The sequence below is a fragment of the Quercus suber genome, unplaced genomic scaffold, assembly GCF_002906115.3.
Source record: "Quercus suber isolate HL8 unplaced genomic scaffold, Cork oak 2.0 scaffold_544, whole genome shotgun sequence".
NCBI lineage: Eukaryota > Viridiplantae > Streptophyta > Magnoliopsida > Fagales > Fagaceae > Quercus > Quercus suber.
The window spans coordinates 158323-176280 of NW_027069992.1; the positions used below are offsets into that span (position 1 = coordinate 158323).

At 34.7% G+C, this 17958-nt stretch overlaps 2 protein-coding genes across 2 annotated transcripts in view; both read left to right on the top strand.

Moving 5' to 3' along the window:
- Window positions 1-11266: 11266 nt before the first annotated feature.
- Window positions 11267-13248, top strand: LOC112027187 (benzyl alcohol O-benzoyltransferase-like; the record flags this gene model as incomplete). Its single annotated transcript, XM_065764185.1, is given in 3 exon segments — window positions 11267-11716; window positions 12318-12588; window positions 12591-13248. Coding segments are annotated over 3 exon segments (1379 nt in total), but the record flags the coding sequence as incomplete, so codon positions are not given.
- A 2557-nt stretch (window positions 13249-15805) lies between these two features.
- The window catches only part of LOC112012000 (benzyl alcohol O-benzoyltransferase), an 11179-nt gene continuing 9026 nt past the window's right edge, over window positions 15806-17958 (top strand). The window contains exon 1 of the mRNA XM_065764200.1: window positions 15806-16472. Within this exon, the coding sequence (XP_065620272.1) occupies window positions 16017-16472 (456 nt within the window). The 5' untranslated portion in view covers window positions 15806-16016. The remainder of the gene's footprint in view (window positions 16473-17958) is intronic.

Below are 17958 nucleotides of genomic sequence, written 5' to 3' on the forward strand. Positions count from 1 at the left end.
TAGTCGACCATGGATATTGTTTTGAAAATGGTTAATGTCTAAAAGAAATTTTCTGCATAAAAGGGGTTGTCCATTGCCGCTTTTTCATGTGTGCACATGTCTTTTCTCACTATTCATGTGGGGATATTGCACTATACATAGTAGGGGACACCTCCATCAGTAGTTGTTATGCCTCTTTTTTTTTTTTTTGCAAAAAAATGATTTTTTTTAGCCCAAGGGGGGGGGGGGGGATTTTTTTTTTTTTTTTTTTTTTTTTTCCTGCATAAAACCATTTTTGAGCCAAAGGCAAAGTAAAAAGTTTTGTGATTTTGAAAGAAAACAAATAGTACCCATTCTTCTATGCATGTATATAAATACACATATGTGCATTGTTATCTTTTTCTTTTTGACTAACCATGTGTAAATATTGTACTATTCACCTTGAGGACACCCTTTTTTTTTTATAAAAAATTTGTTTCTTTTTTGAAGGTAACAAAAAATAGAGTGTTCACTTATATATTCATACGTATATATACATATATATGTGTGTGTGTGTGTGTGTGTGTATGTATGAATACTTATATATACATAATGTTAGCTTTGTAGAGGCTCCAGCAAGGTAGCAAGGCAATGGAGGCTGCTCTTCTAAAATTTGGCATTAGGTGCAGCTATATAGAGTGCTAACTTTGTACCGCCGGGCTAACATCATGCTGACTTGCTTCTTGTTGGCTATTATGCAACCTTGAGGGCATGATAGACTTTCACCATGGTTGGCTCCCTAGCGGAGTTGCCAAAACGTCGAGGGGGAAATTGATGCCTCTGAATAAGATGTTGGGAAACCAAATCGAAACTCAACTATGGGCTCTTGAGATGACACCCAAAGGCTATCGGTGTGATAACAAGCCTACCCAAGCAAGGAAACAAATGCTGCATTTGACAAATTAGCTACGAAAGCCCAATAAAAAAAATACTTTACAATACTTAGTTAGTACATTAGTGGTCCTGTTCTAATAGTTCAAAGGAAATAAATTCTCCAGCGGTAAGGGTAATGTTTCACTTAAGTCCAAAGAGATAAACTGTCCAACAACAGGGGTAAAATTATACTGTCCAGCAATCAACAATTAGATAAATTTAAGCAAATTTTAGGTCCTTATGTGTCTCATTCAAGAGGAATTTATTGTGCTTTTAGCTATTATTAGATTAATGTAAGGGAAGAGTTCGATCGTTACGAATACATCATATTCTTCTATAGTAAAATAAAAAGTAAACATCAAAGGTTCCATAGGAAAAAGAAAAGGAGGATTAATTGGCATGATGTGAAGGGAGAGGAAGATCCCCAGCTCAGTGCAGCAAATATTTAGCTAAAATTTTTGGTGAGTGTGTGTTTATAAGGCATGGACGAGCGGAATGAGGCCTGTCTTTTGAGTGAGTGGTATGGGAGAGATGTTAGACTCAAGTCTTTTATGAGTAATGGTTTGTTTGTGACTCACTAGAAGACATTTATGAGTTGTGGTAGTGTAAGGGAGAGGAAAAGGATGTAAGAGGTTAGATGAATGTGGGCTGAAAGGGATGAGTAATGAGCTTCAAGAGAGCTAAACTGCTAGCAAAATGACAAATATATCAGAGGTTTCCGGGGGAGTGGTCTGTCCCTGTGGGCTGAGATGCTTATCTATTTATAATGGAGCTTTGGGGAAGCATTAATTAACGTTAATCCAAAAAACGTAGGGTTAATCAGAGGTGGAGAACCAGGGTTAATCTTCCTGGGATTTTTTGGTCAGAAGTAGAAGGCTTGCTTTATGGGCTGCTTTACTTCTTTGGGTAGTGATGGGATTAAATGTCAGGATTTTTGGGGCTGAGTTTAATCAATGTGATTGGGGTGTGTATTAAGAGCAAATCCTAAAGCTGCAACTGAGATTTAGACTTCCAAGAAGTAAGATTCAACGCCCCAAGCCAGGTGTCAAGTTCTAAGCCTACTTCAGGGGGTTTCGCTGGAGATCCCCTTATGCCCTCCAAACCACATATTCCCAATTTTTTCCCCTTTTAGGATTCATGGGCTTGGCACATGAATCACATCTTGAACGTTTTTAACATTTATAGCAACAATTTATTGAAATTTGGATATTTTAGTTTTAGCTTCCCTTCCGTTGGAGGTGTAGTCTTGAGGAAGATGATGGAGTCCCATCATCCTTTAGACTTCAGCTGATATGGCAGCCCTTGGGCACTGTTCACGTCAGGCAGGGGGTGACAGAAAATTGATGGGACAGCCCTTAGTCCATTCTTAAAGGCTTGGTTCCCTTATATAAGTCCCTAGTTGCTCTTTTTTGGTTAGGGATGAACAAGGGCTGTTTGCCCACTCTCAATTCCTTTGCCTCTTGCTGGTGTTTTTTGCTTGGGCTTGCTCACATGGGCTGGTTCCCTTGGGCTGGATTGTGTGTACATGCTTGCCATGGGTTTTCATTCCTCATGGACTTTTATTAGTAAATATTTTTGGGTTCTTCATAAATACTTGCAATGGGTCCTTGGGCAATTAGTTATAATGTTTGAAACAATAGGACAAGTTTCAAAATACTTCTATAAATAATATTCACTTTGATGAATCCCGTGTTGCAAATAATGTTCATGATTTCTAATAATCGAATCATAATTTAAGTGATAAGCTTGTGGGATCGAGTATTTTCCATGAGCATTGAAGATATATTTTATGGATGTTGTGATGCAAATGATGACCATGTGTTTCATGGGTTATAATGTGAGAACATATTCTTCAAGATAACTCCCTATGAGCTTTTATAAAACAATTGTCATGGTTTTTTTCCATAATAATACTTAAGCAATAATTATGCCATGATACTTTCTCTTTGCCAACTGTTAATAATCTCAGGTTTTTTTGATAAAATAGTGCCAATGAAGATTGGGCTTTTGATATTGCCAGCGGGAACTGGCCTTTTGATATTGCCAATGAGAATTGGGCTTTGATATTGCCAATGAAAAATTGGGCTTCAAATATTGCCAATGATCGAGGATTGGGCTTTTGGATAAATAAATTGCCATGGGTTTAAACCATGGGCTTTGATTATGGATTTGAATTCCATTGATAAAATTGTTCTGTTATGTATTTGAATCATGAGTTTTTTTAAATATTGCCAAGCATAAGTATTCTTGGGCTTTAAATAGAATAGGATGTGTATTTTGAAAAATAAATAGATAGTACTCAAATAAAATTATGTGTGTAAAAAAAAAAGTACCCTAACACATAGTAAACACACAAAGAATAATAAATATTGTACACATTTGCAAAACGTGTACAATATTCATCACTTTTTGCAAAACATTTGCTACTTTTTGTTTATCCACAATGTAAATTTAGATTACAAAGTAAAATGTAACCATAGAATTTTCCATTATATATATACTTTCTTATCACTCAACAGTATATATCAACAAGGTGGACTTATTCAGTAGCCCATATCCTTTCTCTTAGCTGCTTCTTTTTTTTATTTTTTTCACGTGATGATGGCAAAATTGGCTGAGTTTGGGTCTTCAATTTAAGAATTTGGGTTTTTTTTGTTGTGGTTGTGGTGGTTTGAGGCTTGGGTTGTGGTGGAGCTTGTTCGCTTAGATTTTTTGGTGAAGGTTGTGGTTTTGGTTGAGGGCTATTGGTGGGTTTGGATTTTTGATTCATTCAGATTTTTTGGTGGAGGTTGTGGTTGTGTTGTGGGCTATTGGTGGTGGAGGTAGTGGTTGTGGATTTCTGGGTTTGCCATTGGTGGTGGTGGAGCTTGGTTGATGGTGGTGGATTTTGGGTTTGCCATTGGTGGTGGTGGAGCTGGGTTTCGATGTAGCTAGGTTTGAAGAGTAGAAAAGAAAAGGGACACGAGTAGCAACCATAATCTTCTAAGTAGTATCAGTGGATGGGTCCATCATTTTGGCAAAAAGTAGAGTTAAAAACTGAGATACATGATTGAGTTTTGTGACCAAATAAAAGTGTTGGATTTTTTGAGTGATGGTGGTGTTTGAGTTTTGAGTTTGAGTAATGAAAATTGAATAAGCCCTAAACCAAACGAGGCCTAAATGACTGAAATTATGGTTGAAAGGTTAATTGTTTTATTAGCCTAGCAATCAACACCGAGTGCATAGTTGATGTAAGATATAATCTATTAATTTTTAAATTTATTAATTTTGGTATTTTTATTTAATTTTCGTTATTTTAGGTTTATGATTTTTATTCTCTTATTTTTAGGTGCTTTTATTACTTTTTAGGTCAAATTTATTTCCATTATGGTAAAATATTAATTAAGATTTATTTTAGAATATATTTTCTTATGTGTCAAGTTTTACGGATCCTTTAAATCAATGTTATGAATACTGTTTCAGAAGCCGTTTAAATTTATCCATTTAAATGAAATGTTTCAGTACTGGTCAATTTGGCGTATCGTTTCATGACATTTCGGGATTATTATTATATAAAATAATGAATTTAATATTTTTATATATATAAAAAAAAAAATCAAATAAAGGGAGTAGAGTTTATTATGAAAAAAATAATTATTTATGATTTTTTTTTTTAATAAAACCAATATTTTTGGTAATTGTAAACAAAGAACCACCTTCCAAGAAGGTTACTTTACACATTTTTCAATTCCCAAGCCCACCCACGTGAAACAAGTGACTTTCTCACCTGCTTAATTTATGTTTTTTTTGTCATAACTTCTCATCTAAACCTTTAGGCTTTGTTTAGTTACAGCTGGGGTGAGGGAAGAAAAAAGAAAAGATAGGAAGGGTGGAAAAAGAGAAAAGAAAAATCATTCTCTAAGATTTGGATACCGCTTATTTTGCTGAAACTGAAAACTTATTGTTGAAAATACTATAAATACAAGTAAAAATTAGTTGAAATAGTACAGTGGTGCCTATGAATAGTACAAAAAAATGCAGTGAGACCCATGAATAGTAGCAAAAATAAGCTGAATAATAAAATAATTTATAATTTTCATTACTTCCCAAACGCACACTAAGTGTGTTTGAATATAGGAAGAAAAGAGAGGAGAAAAAACCTTTCCTTTATTTGATTTAAACTTTTTGATATGCATATTTTTACATTTATTCCCTTATATATATTTGACATGTTTAAACTTTTTGGTTTGAAACCACTTAAGGGTATATTTGTAAATTTATCCCATATTATTTTGAAATTAGTCAACCAACAATTTGTCTTATTCAGCTTCCATTGCTCTTTCGACCATTTTGGGCAGACAAGAATTTGTGGGCCCATGAGAAACCTTTTCTCTTCAATTCTCTTAAATTTCCTTTCCACCCTTGAAACCAAACAATAGGAATCTCTTCCTTTCCGTTCTTTTCTTTTCCCTTCCACCAATCTAAACATAGTGTTATTCTTCTTCCTCACCTCTTCTAAGTTATAACCGTGTCTCTATGTCTTCTCTCTCTCTCTCTCTCTCTCTCTCTCTCTCTCTCTCTCTCTCTCTCTCTCTATATATATATATATATGCAATATTTAGGGCTTAGGAAACCTTAAGATCTAAATTTTTTTCCCTTTGTTTTAAACTGATAGGCCAAAAACATATTGACCCCTTGTGATGAATTAACCAATTAATTAGGTTCAATTACATGCAATGAGTGTGATAGTATAAACAAATCACCAATTAAACTAAGTATGCAACGGAAAATAAATTGACACGGTGATTTGTTTACGAATGGGGAAAGCCTACATGGCAAAAACCCCACTGGATGATTTTAAGGTCACCACTTCTGAGAATTTACTATTATCACAACAAGTGGTTACAAGTAAAGGAATCTCAGTATCTTATACCAATCTACAGTTGAACATTTACCCCAATACCCAATTGGACTTGTTCTGTAATAACAATCTCTCCTTTTCAATGCACGGCTCCCAGTACTCGATTAACCAATTGCATGGATCTTTGTACGTGACTTGATCACCAACTTAAGAAGGATGTTAGCTGCAAAGTTCTTTTGTTTATCACACAATGAAGATCATGAAGTTGCTTGGTCACAAAATCCTATGGTGTACAAACATAGTGGCTTTTTCAAGAACTAGGGCAAACTAGGTCTCTGATCACACTCTTCTTCACACTTATGAAATTTTCTCTTGTGCAACTTGTGTCACCTTTGATGACCCTTAAAATAATCCTTATATATGTTTAAGGTTGTGAGAAAAGAAAGCCTAAACACATACTCATGAATTGGATGAAAAACAGTCCTGAAAAACTGAATTTCATAAACCTCGATAGATAGCTGTCTAATCGAGATAGCTGTCGAGCCTCAGGCTGAAACAACTCTCTTTAAATCTCGATAAATGCTAGCTGTCGAGTTTTAATGAACATCACTTTCTGACTTGATTCTTGGACTGACTTGCATAACCTTAACACTTGAACTTGAAACAAGGTTTCTTGAAGTATCAAACGCATCCTAAATCTACTCAATTACAAGTAAAGTGCGTTTTGACAAAGGATTAACCAATTACATAAAATAGCGACATATGTTCATAACATGTAAATACATATGTCCTAACATAAACAAAGATGAAGGCCAAATAGCATACCGACTAGATCTTGAATTTCAGTCGATATTGATCGAAACTGGTCGAAACGTCCCAGAATGGGCCGAAATTCTATTCGAGGTGGAACAAGGGGGGTTACCATTCTAGTTTGTAAGCCAATACGAGATTTTTTGGCGGGAACGAAACAAATTTCAGCATTGCTTTAAATAGACCTTTAAGTATGTCAACGTGTTTTTCATAATTATTTAATTAATAAAATTCAGACTTTTGTCTTTATTTTTGGGTGGAGCCCAGACCCTTCTCTCTTTGTGAATTTGAGGACCCTCATGGATTTGAGGTTATATTTCAGAAAAAAAATGTGTTTTATTTCTTATTTTCTAGAAATAAACATTGTTCTACTTCTTATCGCTTCCCATCCCACATTAATTGATATCAAAGCCTTGGCTTATCCTGGTCTGGTGGCTAACAATGGCACCATTGGAGCATGGCAACAATAGAGATAACTATCATGGAGGCATAACTTATAGGCAACCTATTGGTAAACAAATTTCATATAGGTTGTATAAAAGAATTGCAAGTTTTAATGGTTATTGTTATAAAGAAGATTTTCTTGATTGGTTACTTAATCTAAATGATTTATTTGACTATGAGAATACTTATTGTAAAGTTGTGATTTACAACTATATTTTTGTTGGTTTTGATTCTGTGTCAAATTTGATTGTATTTTTGTTCAATCTTTTCCCTGTATGTTTGTAGGATTTAATGTAAGGGTTGAATGTGAGAGTTTGGTGAAGAATTGTGAAGACAGTGAAGTTCGCGTCTGGCTTATGAGTAGACAATCCGTGAAAGGCCACGTGAGAAGCACATTATAAAAGCCGAAAGGACTAATGCCAAGCTATTTCTCGCGAGTCACTTTGTGACTTAGCCAAGTTGCAAGTGACCCACGAAACTCTCTGCTTGGAGGTTTTTAAACTATGATTTTCTCATTTCTTTATTCTGTGTCAAATTTGATTGTATTTTTGTTCAATCTTTTCCCTATATGTTTGTAGGATTTAATGTAAGGGTTGAATGTGAGAGTTTGGTGAAGAATTGTGAAGACAGTGAAGTTCGCGTTTGGCTCATGAGTAGACAATCCGTGAAAGGCCACGTGAGAAGCACATAATAAAAGCCGAAAGGACTAATGCCAAGCTAGTTCTCGCGAGTCACTTTGCGACTTAGCCAAGTTGCAAGTGACCCACGAAACTCTTTGCTTGGAGGTTTTTAAACTATGATTTTCTCATTTCTTTACCAACATTATATAAGCACACATTACCCACGAAATTGTAAGGAGACTTTTAGAGTGAAAACCCTAGCAATACACTTGAGAGTTAGAGATTGTAAACCCACAATCATCTACACAATTTCTCTTAGTTTTCCTCTACCCCTACCTCTCCAATTACAAATTCTTGAGAGGTTCTTAGTTCAAATACTTACCTCACCCAATCTAAGTGTTGAGATAAGTTTTTGTGCGTGTGGGAAGCATTGGAAGAAGAGCCATCGATTGGCGGATGCATTTGGAGCTAATTGTAGCATCTGGATAACTAGTGAAGACATGGCTCGGTGAAGTCCATTGGTACGCGGAGAGGTTTTTTGCCAAGTACTTCAGTTTCCTCTTCGATAACACATCTCGGTATTATCTTGTATTTGCATCTCTCTTCCCTTACTCTTTAAGCTTTACATTTATTGTTTATTGTATATGCTTATGCCTTGAAGAATTGTTCCAGTTTCTTTGCATTACACTTACTCTATTCTACACTCAGTTAAGTAGGGGTAAAAATAATTTAGCTATTAGTTTCAATTTGGGGTTCTAAACAAGCAATAGTGTTATCACACTATTTGATCATTCACTTATGATGAGAGAAAAGTTAAACTTGATTTGTATAAACTTAGTGAGCATGCCTTACGTTGGTGGGAACAAATATAGTTTGATAGAATCTGATGAGGTAAAGGCAAAATTTGTTCATGGCCAAAGATGAAAAAAAAAATGCTTGCTATCAAATTTTATCTTTTGGATTGTGATGAACTTTTGTTATATACAAAACAAGATTATTGTTGGGCAAGAAGTTCACACTTCAATTATTTTGAAAAGCCATATATTCCACCATAAGATTATGTAGAAGTCAAAAAAAGAAAATATAAAGATTTATCAAGAAACTGATGAAGGCCTTATAGAAGAACTATTATAGAGAAAGATCTTAAAGTAGGGATTTTTAAAAAAATAACAATAAAACTCAAACAATATCATAAGTTAGGCAACGTTTGAAACTAAATTGGATAATAACAATTCGAGTTCAGAGAAATCGATTTTACTGTTCAATCGCCTACTTTACTCGCGGCTGAGGTGGAAAAATCGAGTTCACTAAACTCGTTTCTTATACACAAAAATCGAGTTTAGTGGAGTTGATTTTCATGCATAGAAATTGAGTCCACTGGACTCGATTTCCATACATGGAAAACGAGTCCACTGACCTCGATTTCAGTATACCCAGCCAAAATACTTACACGATTTTTTCGTGTTCTTCCCTTTCCTTTTTTTTTCCCCCAAAATGCCGCCTAGGTTTCTCCACTTCCAAGCCCCAAAAACCCATGAAAAAATCAAATCCAAAACAAATCAAACCCGAGCGTGTTCTCCTCCACTGATCCGATCCGATCACCTGAAGCTTTCACCGGGGTTTGGTCAGAATCGGCGCCTGGGTTGCTGGGAAACATCGTTGTTCTTCGTTGAAATCGAGTTTGTTCTTCGTTTGCTGGGTTCGTTCTTTGTTCTTCGTGCTTCGTCGTCGGTGTTGCTGGGTTCGTCGGGGTTTGGTGAAATCGGCGCCTGGGTTCGTCGGGGCCTGCTTTCGTTTGCTCGTTGATGTTGCTGGGTTCATTTGCTGGGTTCTTCTGTGACGGCATGGCTTGGTTTTTTAACACAACTGAAGAGCTAGTTGTGTGGAGTCCTTGGTGTTGCTGTGTTTTTTGGGCAAATCAACTTTACTGGAGTCATTTTCTATGTATAAGAAATGAGTGCAAAGGACTCGATTTCTTTATCTACGCGCCCTCCTCAACTGGCAAAAAATAGATACGAATAGTAAAATATGAACAGTAAAATCGACTCCTCTGAAGTCGAATTGTTAGAAATGCAATATGTTTGAAACGTTGCCTAACTAATAATATTGTTTGGGTTTTGTAATTATTTTCTAAAAAATCCCCTTGAAGTAACTTCAAACCATTAAGGAAGAAATCGAAAAAGAAATTTTAAGGATCTTAATGAAACCAAATCATATGATTGTCAATCTCAAGATCCTTTTATTTTGGTCGCATAAAAAAAAAAGATCCTTTTATTTTAGTGGTAAGCTATACACCAAAGTTCATTGATTTTATGGGGGTTGATAGATTTGATTCAATTGTGAGTTCTCATGTGGTAAATCTCTACAATTGCATGAAGACCAAGGAAAAAGAAATTCAAGATGATTTGTCCTCCATTGATGAGTTGCAAGTATTCCAAATATTTGCTTTTTAAGCATGGAAGATTTTAGATCTCAAAGATGAACTCGAGAGTGAGTTTTGTTTGAAGTGGAAGGGTCTAATATAGGACACAATAACCATTTAATTTTTGTAATTCATTAATTTTGGTATTTTTTATTTAATTTTTGTTATTTTAGATTTATGGTATTTATTTTCTTATTTTTAGGTGTTTTTAATGTTTTTTTAGATCAAATTTTGATTCCTAATATGGTTATGTATTAATTAGGATTTATTTTAGAATATTTTTTTTTGTTTGTCAAAATTTTAAAGCCTTTAAATAGGTCTCCAAGTTTTTTCAATTTTTATTTTTTTAACAATTATTCAATCAATAAAATTCAAACTTTTGTCTCTCTATACTTTTTCTCCTTGTAGATTCAAAGACCCTCAAATTCGAGGAACCTTCATAAATTCGAGGTTATATTTCAAAAGCAAATAGTTGTTTTCCTTTGGGAACTTGGCCCATATGGATTATTAGGATAGTTGAAAATTTTAAAATTGTCTTGATTTAGTTTTGGGTGAATTTAAGAGAGAGAAGGACAATATTTTTTTTTTTATCCTATTTCTTTATGAACTTCCAAACAAAATGTAAGACACCAATCATCTTATTGTTTTTCATCCCCATTTTTTTTTTCTTTCAATAATTTGCTTTCTTTGGTCACAAGCTCGTATAGGATGATCGAAAGAATTACTTACTTTAAAGTGCTTCATTTCATTTTAAGCCATCCTTTGAACACATCTCTCTTTTTGTGGATATTCTAAAGAACTTCTATTGTAAACACCGTCTCTATTTTTCTTTCGATGGAGTCTCTTTTCGTTTTTCTCTGTGTTTGTACTTGATATTATTATAAAGTTAAAAGTTACTTGACATTATTATATAAATTTACAAAGTAAACACACAAAAAATAATAAATACTGTACACATTTGCAAAACGTGTACAATGTTTATCACTTTTTGCAAAACATTTGCTACTTTTTGTTTATCCACAATGTAAATTTAGATTACAAAGTAAAATGTAACCATAGAATTTTCCATTATATATATACTTTCTTATCACTCGACAGTATAAATCAACAAGGTGGATTTATTTAGTAGCCCACATCCGGAGTATCTCAATCATCCTCTTTGTTGCATAATCAAAATTTTGTTTTGATCAGTATTATTTCTTTATCACTGGTTTCTATCACACAACCATTTTTGTGGCAATGGCAATTCTGGCACCGTCACCCACTTCTCTAGTGTTCAAAGTTAGGAGGTGTGAACCACAACTAATAGCTCCAGCCAAGCCAACTCCCCATGAATTTAAACTACTTTCCGACGTTGATGATATGGAACGATGTCAAATTCCTGTCACACAGTTTTATCGCTTTGATCACTCAATGCAAGGGAAAGACCCTGTAATTGTCATCAGAGAAGCACTAGCACAAACACTTGGGTTTTACTACCCATTTGCAGGTAGGCTTAGGGAAGGGCCAGACTCAAAGTTCACCGTAGAATGTACAGGTGAGGGTGCCATATTTATCGAGGCCGATGCTGGTGTTACACTAGACCACTTTGTTGATGCACCCCATCCTCCCTTCTGGTTTATGGATGAGCTACTCTTCGATGTTCCTAGCTCTGGAGAAATGCTTAATTGCCCATTGTTGCTTATTCAGGTAATGTATGCTTGAAATTCCATACATTTTAACAATAACAGTTAAAGCAAAGTGATTTGATCTGTTATTCATCGTTTTGTGTAGATGCCAAACTTAGTTTTATTCGAGTAAAGATACAGTACCATAGACTGTAACATATAAATGAGTTTATGTGGTTCAATTGAAAGGTTTAAAATTGTTTGATTTAGACCTAAGTTTAAGTCATCTATAATCTGAGTAATTATTAAATACTCAGTAGCAATAAGCTCTCATTTCACATAATAATAGGCCCGTTAATTGAAGTAATCAGTCCGTAATGTAGGACGAAGGGGTAATTTTCCTTACAGGCTAGCTTAAACGTGTCCACATGATTGATCATTCTTGGTGTCATCGACAAACAGCACAAAAATTTCAAAAGATGTGCTCCTTCGATATTGTGCACATTTCATATGGCAATGGAAAATTAACTTCCAAAGATCAAGTAGCTTGTGTGTTAAATCCTCAATTCTTGACTGCCAATGTGCTCACAATAGTCATATTATCATAAAATGCAATAATCAAGAAACAGTTTAATGAAAATAACGATATGCTTACATATTTGTGTGCTCATGCCAATGTGTAGGTGACAAGACCAAAGTGCAGAGGTTTTATTTTTGCCTTACGTTTCAACCATGTCATGACTGATGGAATAGGCATAGTTCAATTCATGAATGCCATGGGTGAGACGGCACAAGGCGCAACTGCCCCTTCCATTCTACCTGTGTGGCAAAGGGAGCTCCTCAATGCTAGAGACCCCCCAAGAGTAACATGCACACATCATGAATTTGATGAAGTAGCCGACACAAATGACGGCTTGTCCAACGCTTCCAATGGCATGACTTGCTGCTCTTTCTTTATGGCTCAACACAAATATCCACTATTGAAAAAATTATCCCTCACTATTTGCAAAAATGTTCAAGATCTGAAATATTAACAGCGTGTATGTGGCGGTGTCATACAATTGCACTTCGACTAAACCCGGAGGATGATGTGCGCTTAATATATATTGTTAATGTACGAGATAGATTTTGTCCTCGATTACCAGCAGGGTACTATGGCAATGCAATTGTAGCCTCAGCAATTCTAACTACTGTTGGGAAGCTTTGTCAGAATCCTATAGAATACGCTTTAGAGTTAGTGAAAACAGCAAAGACTAATGTCTCTGAGGAATATGCACGATCCCTTATAGATTTGATGGTGATTAAATCCCGACCAAGGCTTCCCATGGTGAGGTCTTACATTGTTTCAGACTTGACAAGGGTGAGATCCAGAGATGTGAACTTCGGTTGGGGAAAAGCTGTTTATCGGGGATTGGCCAAGGTTTTCCCAGAGCCTAATAAAGAGCCTATAAATTTTTACATTCCATTGAAGAATAGTAAAGGGGACAATGGGATCCTGGTGCCAGTTTACTTGCAAAGCCTAGCCATGGAAAGATTCTTGAAGGAGCTGCATTGCATGTTAAAAGATCAATCAGATAGCAATCCAATGTCCAAATTGATCATATCTTCCTTGTAGTATGTATGTGTGTACTTACACAGAGTTCATTGATTTGGAACTTGTTGATTGTTCTAGTTGCTTGGTCGGTCTTGTTTGTCATGCTTGTCCGATTTTTACTTGTGTTTTAATTGTTTGTATTGCTTGTTGTTTCGAGTTTGTTAAACTTATTGAACATTATTATTGTGCAGCGACACCCCCAACATTCAAACTAATAAAGACAAAAATAAATCTACAAGTACACACACAAAATATATATATATATATACACTTAAAAAATTACGTGGTTTGATAAGATGCATATGCATCCATGGGCACTGTGTTAAAATTGAAGAAGGAAAGAACAGTGGCATGAGTAAAGTAAAGAAGAAAATAACAGAAAAGAATCAAAGGGAGTCCACGTGTCAGAGAAAGAAGGAAAGGAAAGTTGGAAACAGCTGTCAAGTAATAAAGAAGCCAAGTGTCAAAATATGATTTGTTGTATTGATAAATCTGTTAGTTATTTTAGGCGGGAAATGTTAGTCCCTGTTTTGTGTATATATACAGAGTAGTTGCTAATTATTTTGGTAACCACTTTTACTCATCTGAATAACAATTTTTCAGTTTCTTCAATTCCTTTTCTCTCTTTCACTTTGTTTTACACAGTGACAATGATAAAATTTAACTGTGAAAAAAAAAAAGTGAGATTATGATATTAGTGGCACAAAAATTCTCTCAAAAAAGCTCTGTTTCAAATTAATAAAGGAATTTTCTCTTTGCGTGCCAAAGTCACACGACATGACACTCAGCAAGTACTAGAAACAATGAAAAAAAAAGGTACTGGGTCCATTTAAATTTAGCAATACTACAAGCCGAAAGATCCGGACAAAGTTTCCACCCGTATTCCAATGTATTAGCGGAGACAAAATGTAATCATGTGATCAATTTTTATTACGTGTTTGAATTGTGTGCAGTGTGCACTGTACTAAAACCAAATCCAAAGAATAAAATGACAACGAGTCCCTTTAAAAGGAAAATACAAATGAGAGTATTTCTTATGCACACTTTATAAAAAAAATCTGAAATTATAAGTTGAAGACACGATTTTAAATTAAAATCATGTTTTCCATTTATAATTTCAGTTAAAGTTAAAAAAAGTGTGTAATAGTTTTTATTAAATTAAATAAATAAAAAATTCTTGAACTACAAAAAAAAAAAAAAATATATATATATATATATATATATACAATTTTTGTCACAATTGTTCATATGGTAGATTGTGAGTAATAGATTCATGTAAAATCATAACTTTAGGTACAGTCCTAGGGGTTCAACTTCAAATGAACCCCCCAAGCTAGGGAAAAAAATTATATGTACTTTTTTTTTTTTATTAAACCCTCCTAAAATAAAATTGTGAACACTTTGGATCTAAATTTTTTCTTTTAAGTCTAGTTGTAATAAACTTGAATATGATTATCTTAGCAATTTTTTGGTTTTTTTAAACACAAAAAAAGACCTAACTGCAAACTAATTTGATCTAAAATTTGAGGAAAAAATAGAAAAACCAACAACAAAGTAGAAATTTTTTCATCTAAAATCTCAGAAAAAGTCCATTTTGATCTTAAAAAATTTGAAATAAAGAATAGATAAAAATTTATTGTATTTAGATCTTGCTTGCCAATTCACTTAACACCAATCAGTTCACTTAACAACAATAATTAATAGAGAAGTGTTACATTCACAATATTTTCATAATACTTTTACAAAAAATTATAAGTGGCAAGTTGTTATTAGTTTTAATTTGAAATAACCAAAGAAATTATTTTTTTTGTTTACTAATAACTACCCGTAACAACCTGGTACTTAATATTTGTTGTAAAAATATTATGAACGTAGTATTTCTCTAATCAATAAGTTTATTGTATTTAGATACAATAGATGCTTTCCAAGATTTAATCTTAGTAATTATAATTAGTAAGTTTATTGTATTAAGAAATAATATGTCAAATGAACTTATGGTCTGTCTTTTATGAGAAATGTTATTGTTATGTCCACATTATTTTCACAATAAATCATAAGTGATAAATTGTTATTAGTTGTTTTTTATGGGACAAAAAAAGTAATTTCAATAGTGAGTTTAAATTAGAATCAATAATAATTTATTACCTAAAATTTGTTATAAAAATATTGTGAACATAATACTTCTCCTATATTGCTAGTGTGTATTTGTAATAATGAAACTACATAAACTTCAAATTTTATATTTTTATCCGAGATTCATTTTTATACCAACCCTCTAAACAAAAATCCTAAAGCTGTTACTATGTTAAAGTGACAGGTAAATATTCACAACCTACCGTATAAGACAATTGTGACAAAAATGGAGACTTTTTATGAATAAGGAAGCTGGCTTAATTGCTCTAGTCTTGACTCTTGAGGAGCATCCAGAAGTAGAGTCCAATTCAATTGCTAAAGATGGTAACAATTTTCAAAATTGCACAACATGCACTAGCTGACTAATTGATCTTATCACATATATAGCCGGCTAACATCGGGGGTTTGGAAGAGTTCAAACGCAACTCTTGTTGGCCTAAAGGTGGGCCAGGATCTTATCCCATATATGGCCCGCGGACATGGAGATAGTTGAGTGACAAGTGATCTTATAAACATTTAATATTTGCCGAAAGATGGTCCAGGATTGTACTAAATTACTAAAATTTCCTCATGCTCCAAATCACAAGAATCAAAACTGTCCTAAACTCCTCTCTTCTCATAGTTGCTGTAAGCTCTGACTCCCGTTTGATCATCCATGGCAATCATGGCTCCATCATCCCCTTCTCTAGTTTTCACAGTGAGAAGGTGTGAACCAGAACTTGTGGCTCCAGCCAAGCCCACCCCTCATGAATTTAAACAGCTTTCAGACTTGGATGACAGAGATAGTCTTAGATTTCAGGTCCCAAATATACAATTCTATAGATACAATCCCTCAAGGCAAGGGAGAGATCCAGTGAAGATTATCAGAGAGGCACTGTCACAAACGCTTGTATTCTACTACCCTTTTGCAGGTAGGCTTAAGGAAGGGCCTGGTGGAAAGCTTATGGTAGAATGTACAGGTGAAGGTGTCATGTTCATTGAGGCTGATGCTGATGTTTCACTAGACCAGTTTGGACATGCAATTCATCCTCCATTTCCGTGTATAGATGAGCTCCTTTATGATGTTCCTGGCTCAGGAGGAATGCTTGATTGCCCATTATTGCTTATTCAGGTAACATGTAGTGATTTACTGGTTTTCCTCTTAAATCAATTGATATGATTTGGTGTGTATTTTTTATCTTTATTCATTGAGGCTGATGCTGATGTTTCACTAGACCAGTTTGGACATGCAATTCATCCTCCATTTCCGTGTATAGATGAGCTCCTTTATGATGTTCCTGGCTCAGGAGGAATGCTTGATTGCCCATTATTGCTTATTCAGGTAACATGTAGTGATTTACTGGTTTTCCTCTTAAATCAATTGATATGATTTGGTGTGTATTTTTTATCTTTTTGAGGATCTGATTTGGTGTATTAGTATGCCTAATCTCACTAATTTCAATGTCTTTTATCAAATAATAAAATTCCCGAAAGGTGTTTTTTTTTTTTTTGATATGCCCGTAAGGTGTTTGATAAATAGTTCTAGTCTAACTTTTAAAACAGTTTATACAACTATCTATTTGATATTATTGTTTTTTTATTCTGCAATTTTTTTATATGTTTATTGCTTAAACTGAATCTTTAGAATTATATTCTCTCATATCTCATCTTTAATATGACAAGTAAATTCCATAAAGAGGCACACAAATTATTTTAATCTGAATCAATAGCTCACGTGGCGGTGGTTTGCAAAAGAGACAAAACACGCTACCGCTAGGCACACAAAGCAAAGAAAAAAAAAAATATATATATATATATATGGTGTGAGGCCTATGGACCTGATAGCCTCGGCCCATCATGAAACAGACCCGAGACCCAGGCCGAGGAGCATAGGCTATTTGTGGCTAGGGTAGGAGAAAGTCTCTTTTCCCAATCCACGCTGAGGACCACCTTATCCTCGGCCTGACAAAGGTGATTTTGGGAAAGACTAACCCCAAAGTAAGCTGTTGCTCTCACATTTAATGCACTCAATTAACCCCCCCTGGGCCGCATTAATGGGGAGGTAACCCCTTGGCAGGATAACGTTGATCAGAGTGAACCACTTGAGTACCGATAAGGCCTCTGATGGGACGGACGGCCAGAAAAAAGGCAAATAGGTGATCAACAGATGGAAGGAGGAGATAGGAAGATGAAAACTATAAAAGAAAAGCTAGTAAAGTAAAAAGGGGGGGGAAAAGAGAAAAAGGAAGAGAACAGTCAGGCCTCCTCGGCCACAGGCCGAGGAGCATTCCCCCATCTGTAAAGAAACTCTTAGCATTTTTTATAAGAAAAGTTCATGCATGGTGATCGACGGCCAGCACCTAAACCTCTCAACCCACTTTCTATAAATTTATTGTTTGGGCTAATTGGGCTGGAAAACCCACCATTCAGGGTCAATCCAAATTGAGTCCTTACAATTGGCGCCGTCTGTGGGAGGATTAGGGTGCTGGCCGGCGCACCAAGCAAAGTGTTCTAAGTTCTAAGTGTTCGTTTTACAGTAGGTAAAAAAAAAAAATATATGTAGAAGGTCCGCAAAAAAAAAAAAAAAAAAAAAAAAAAAAAAAAAAAAAAAAGAACTC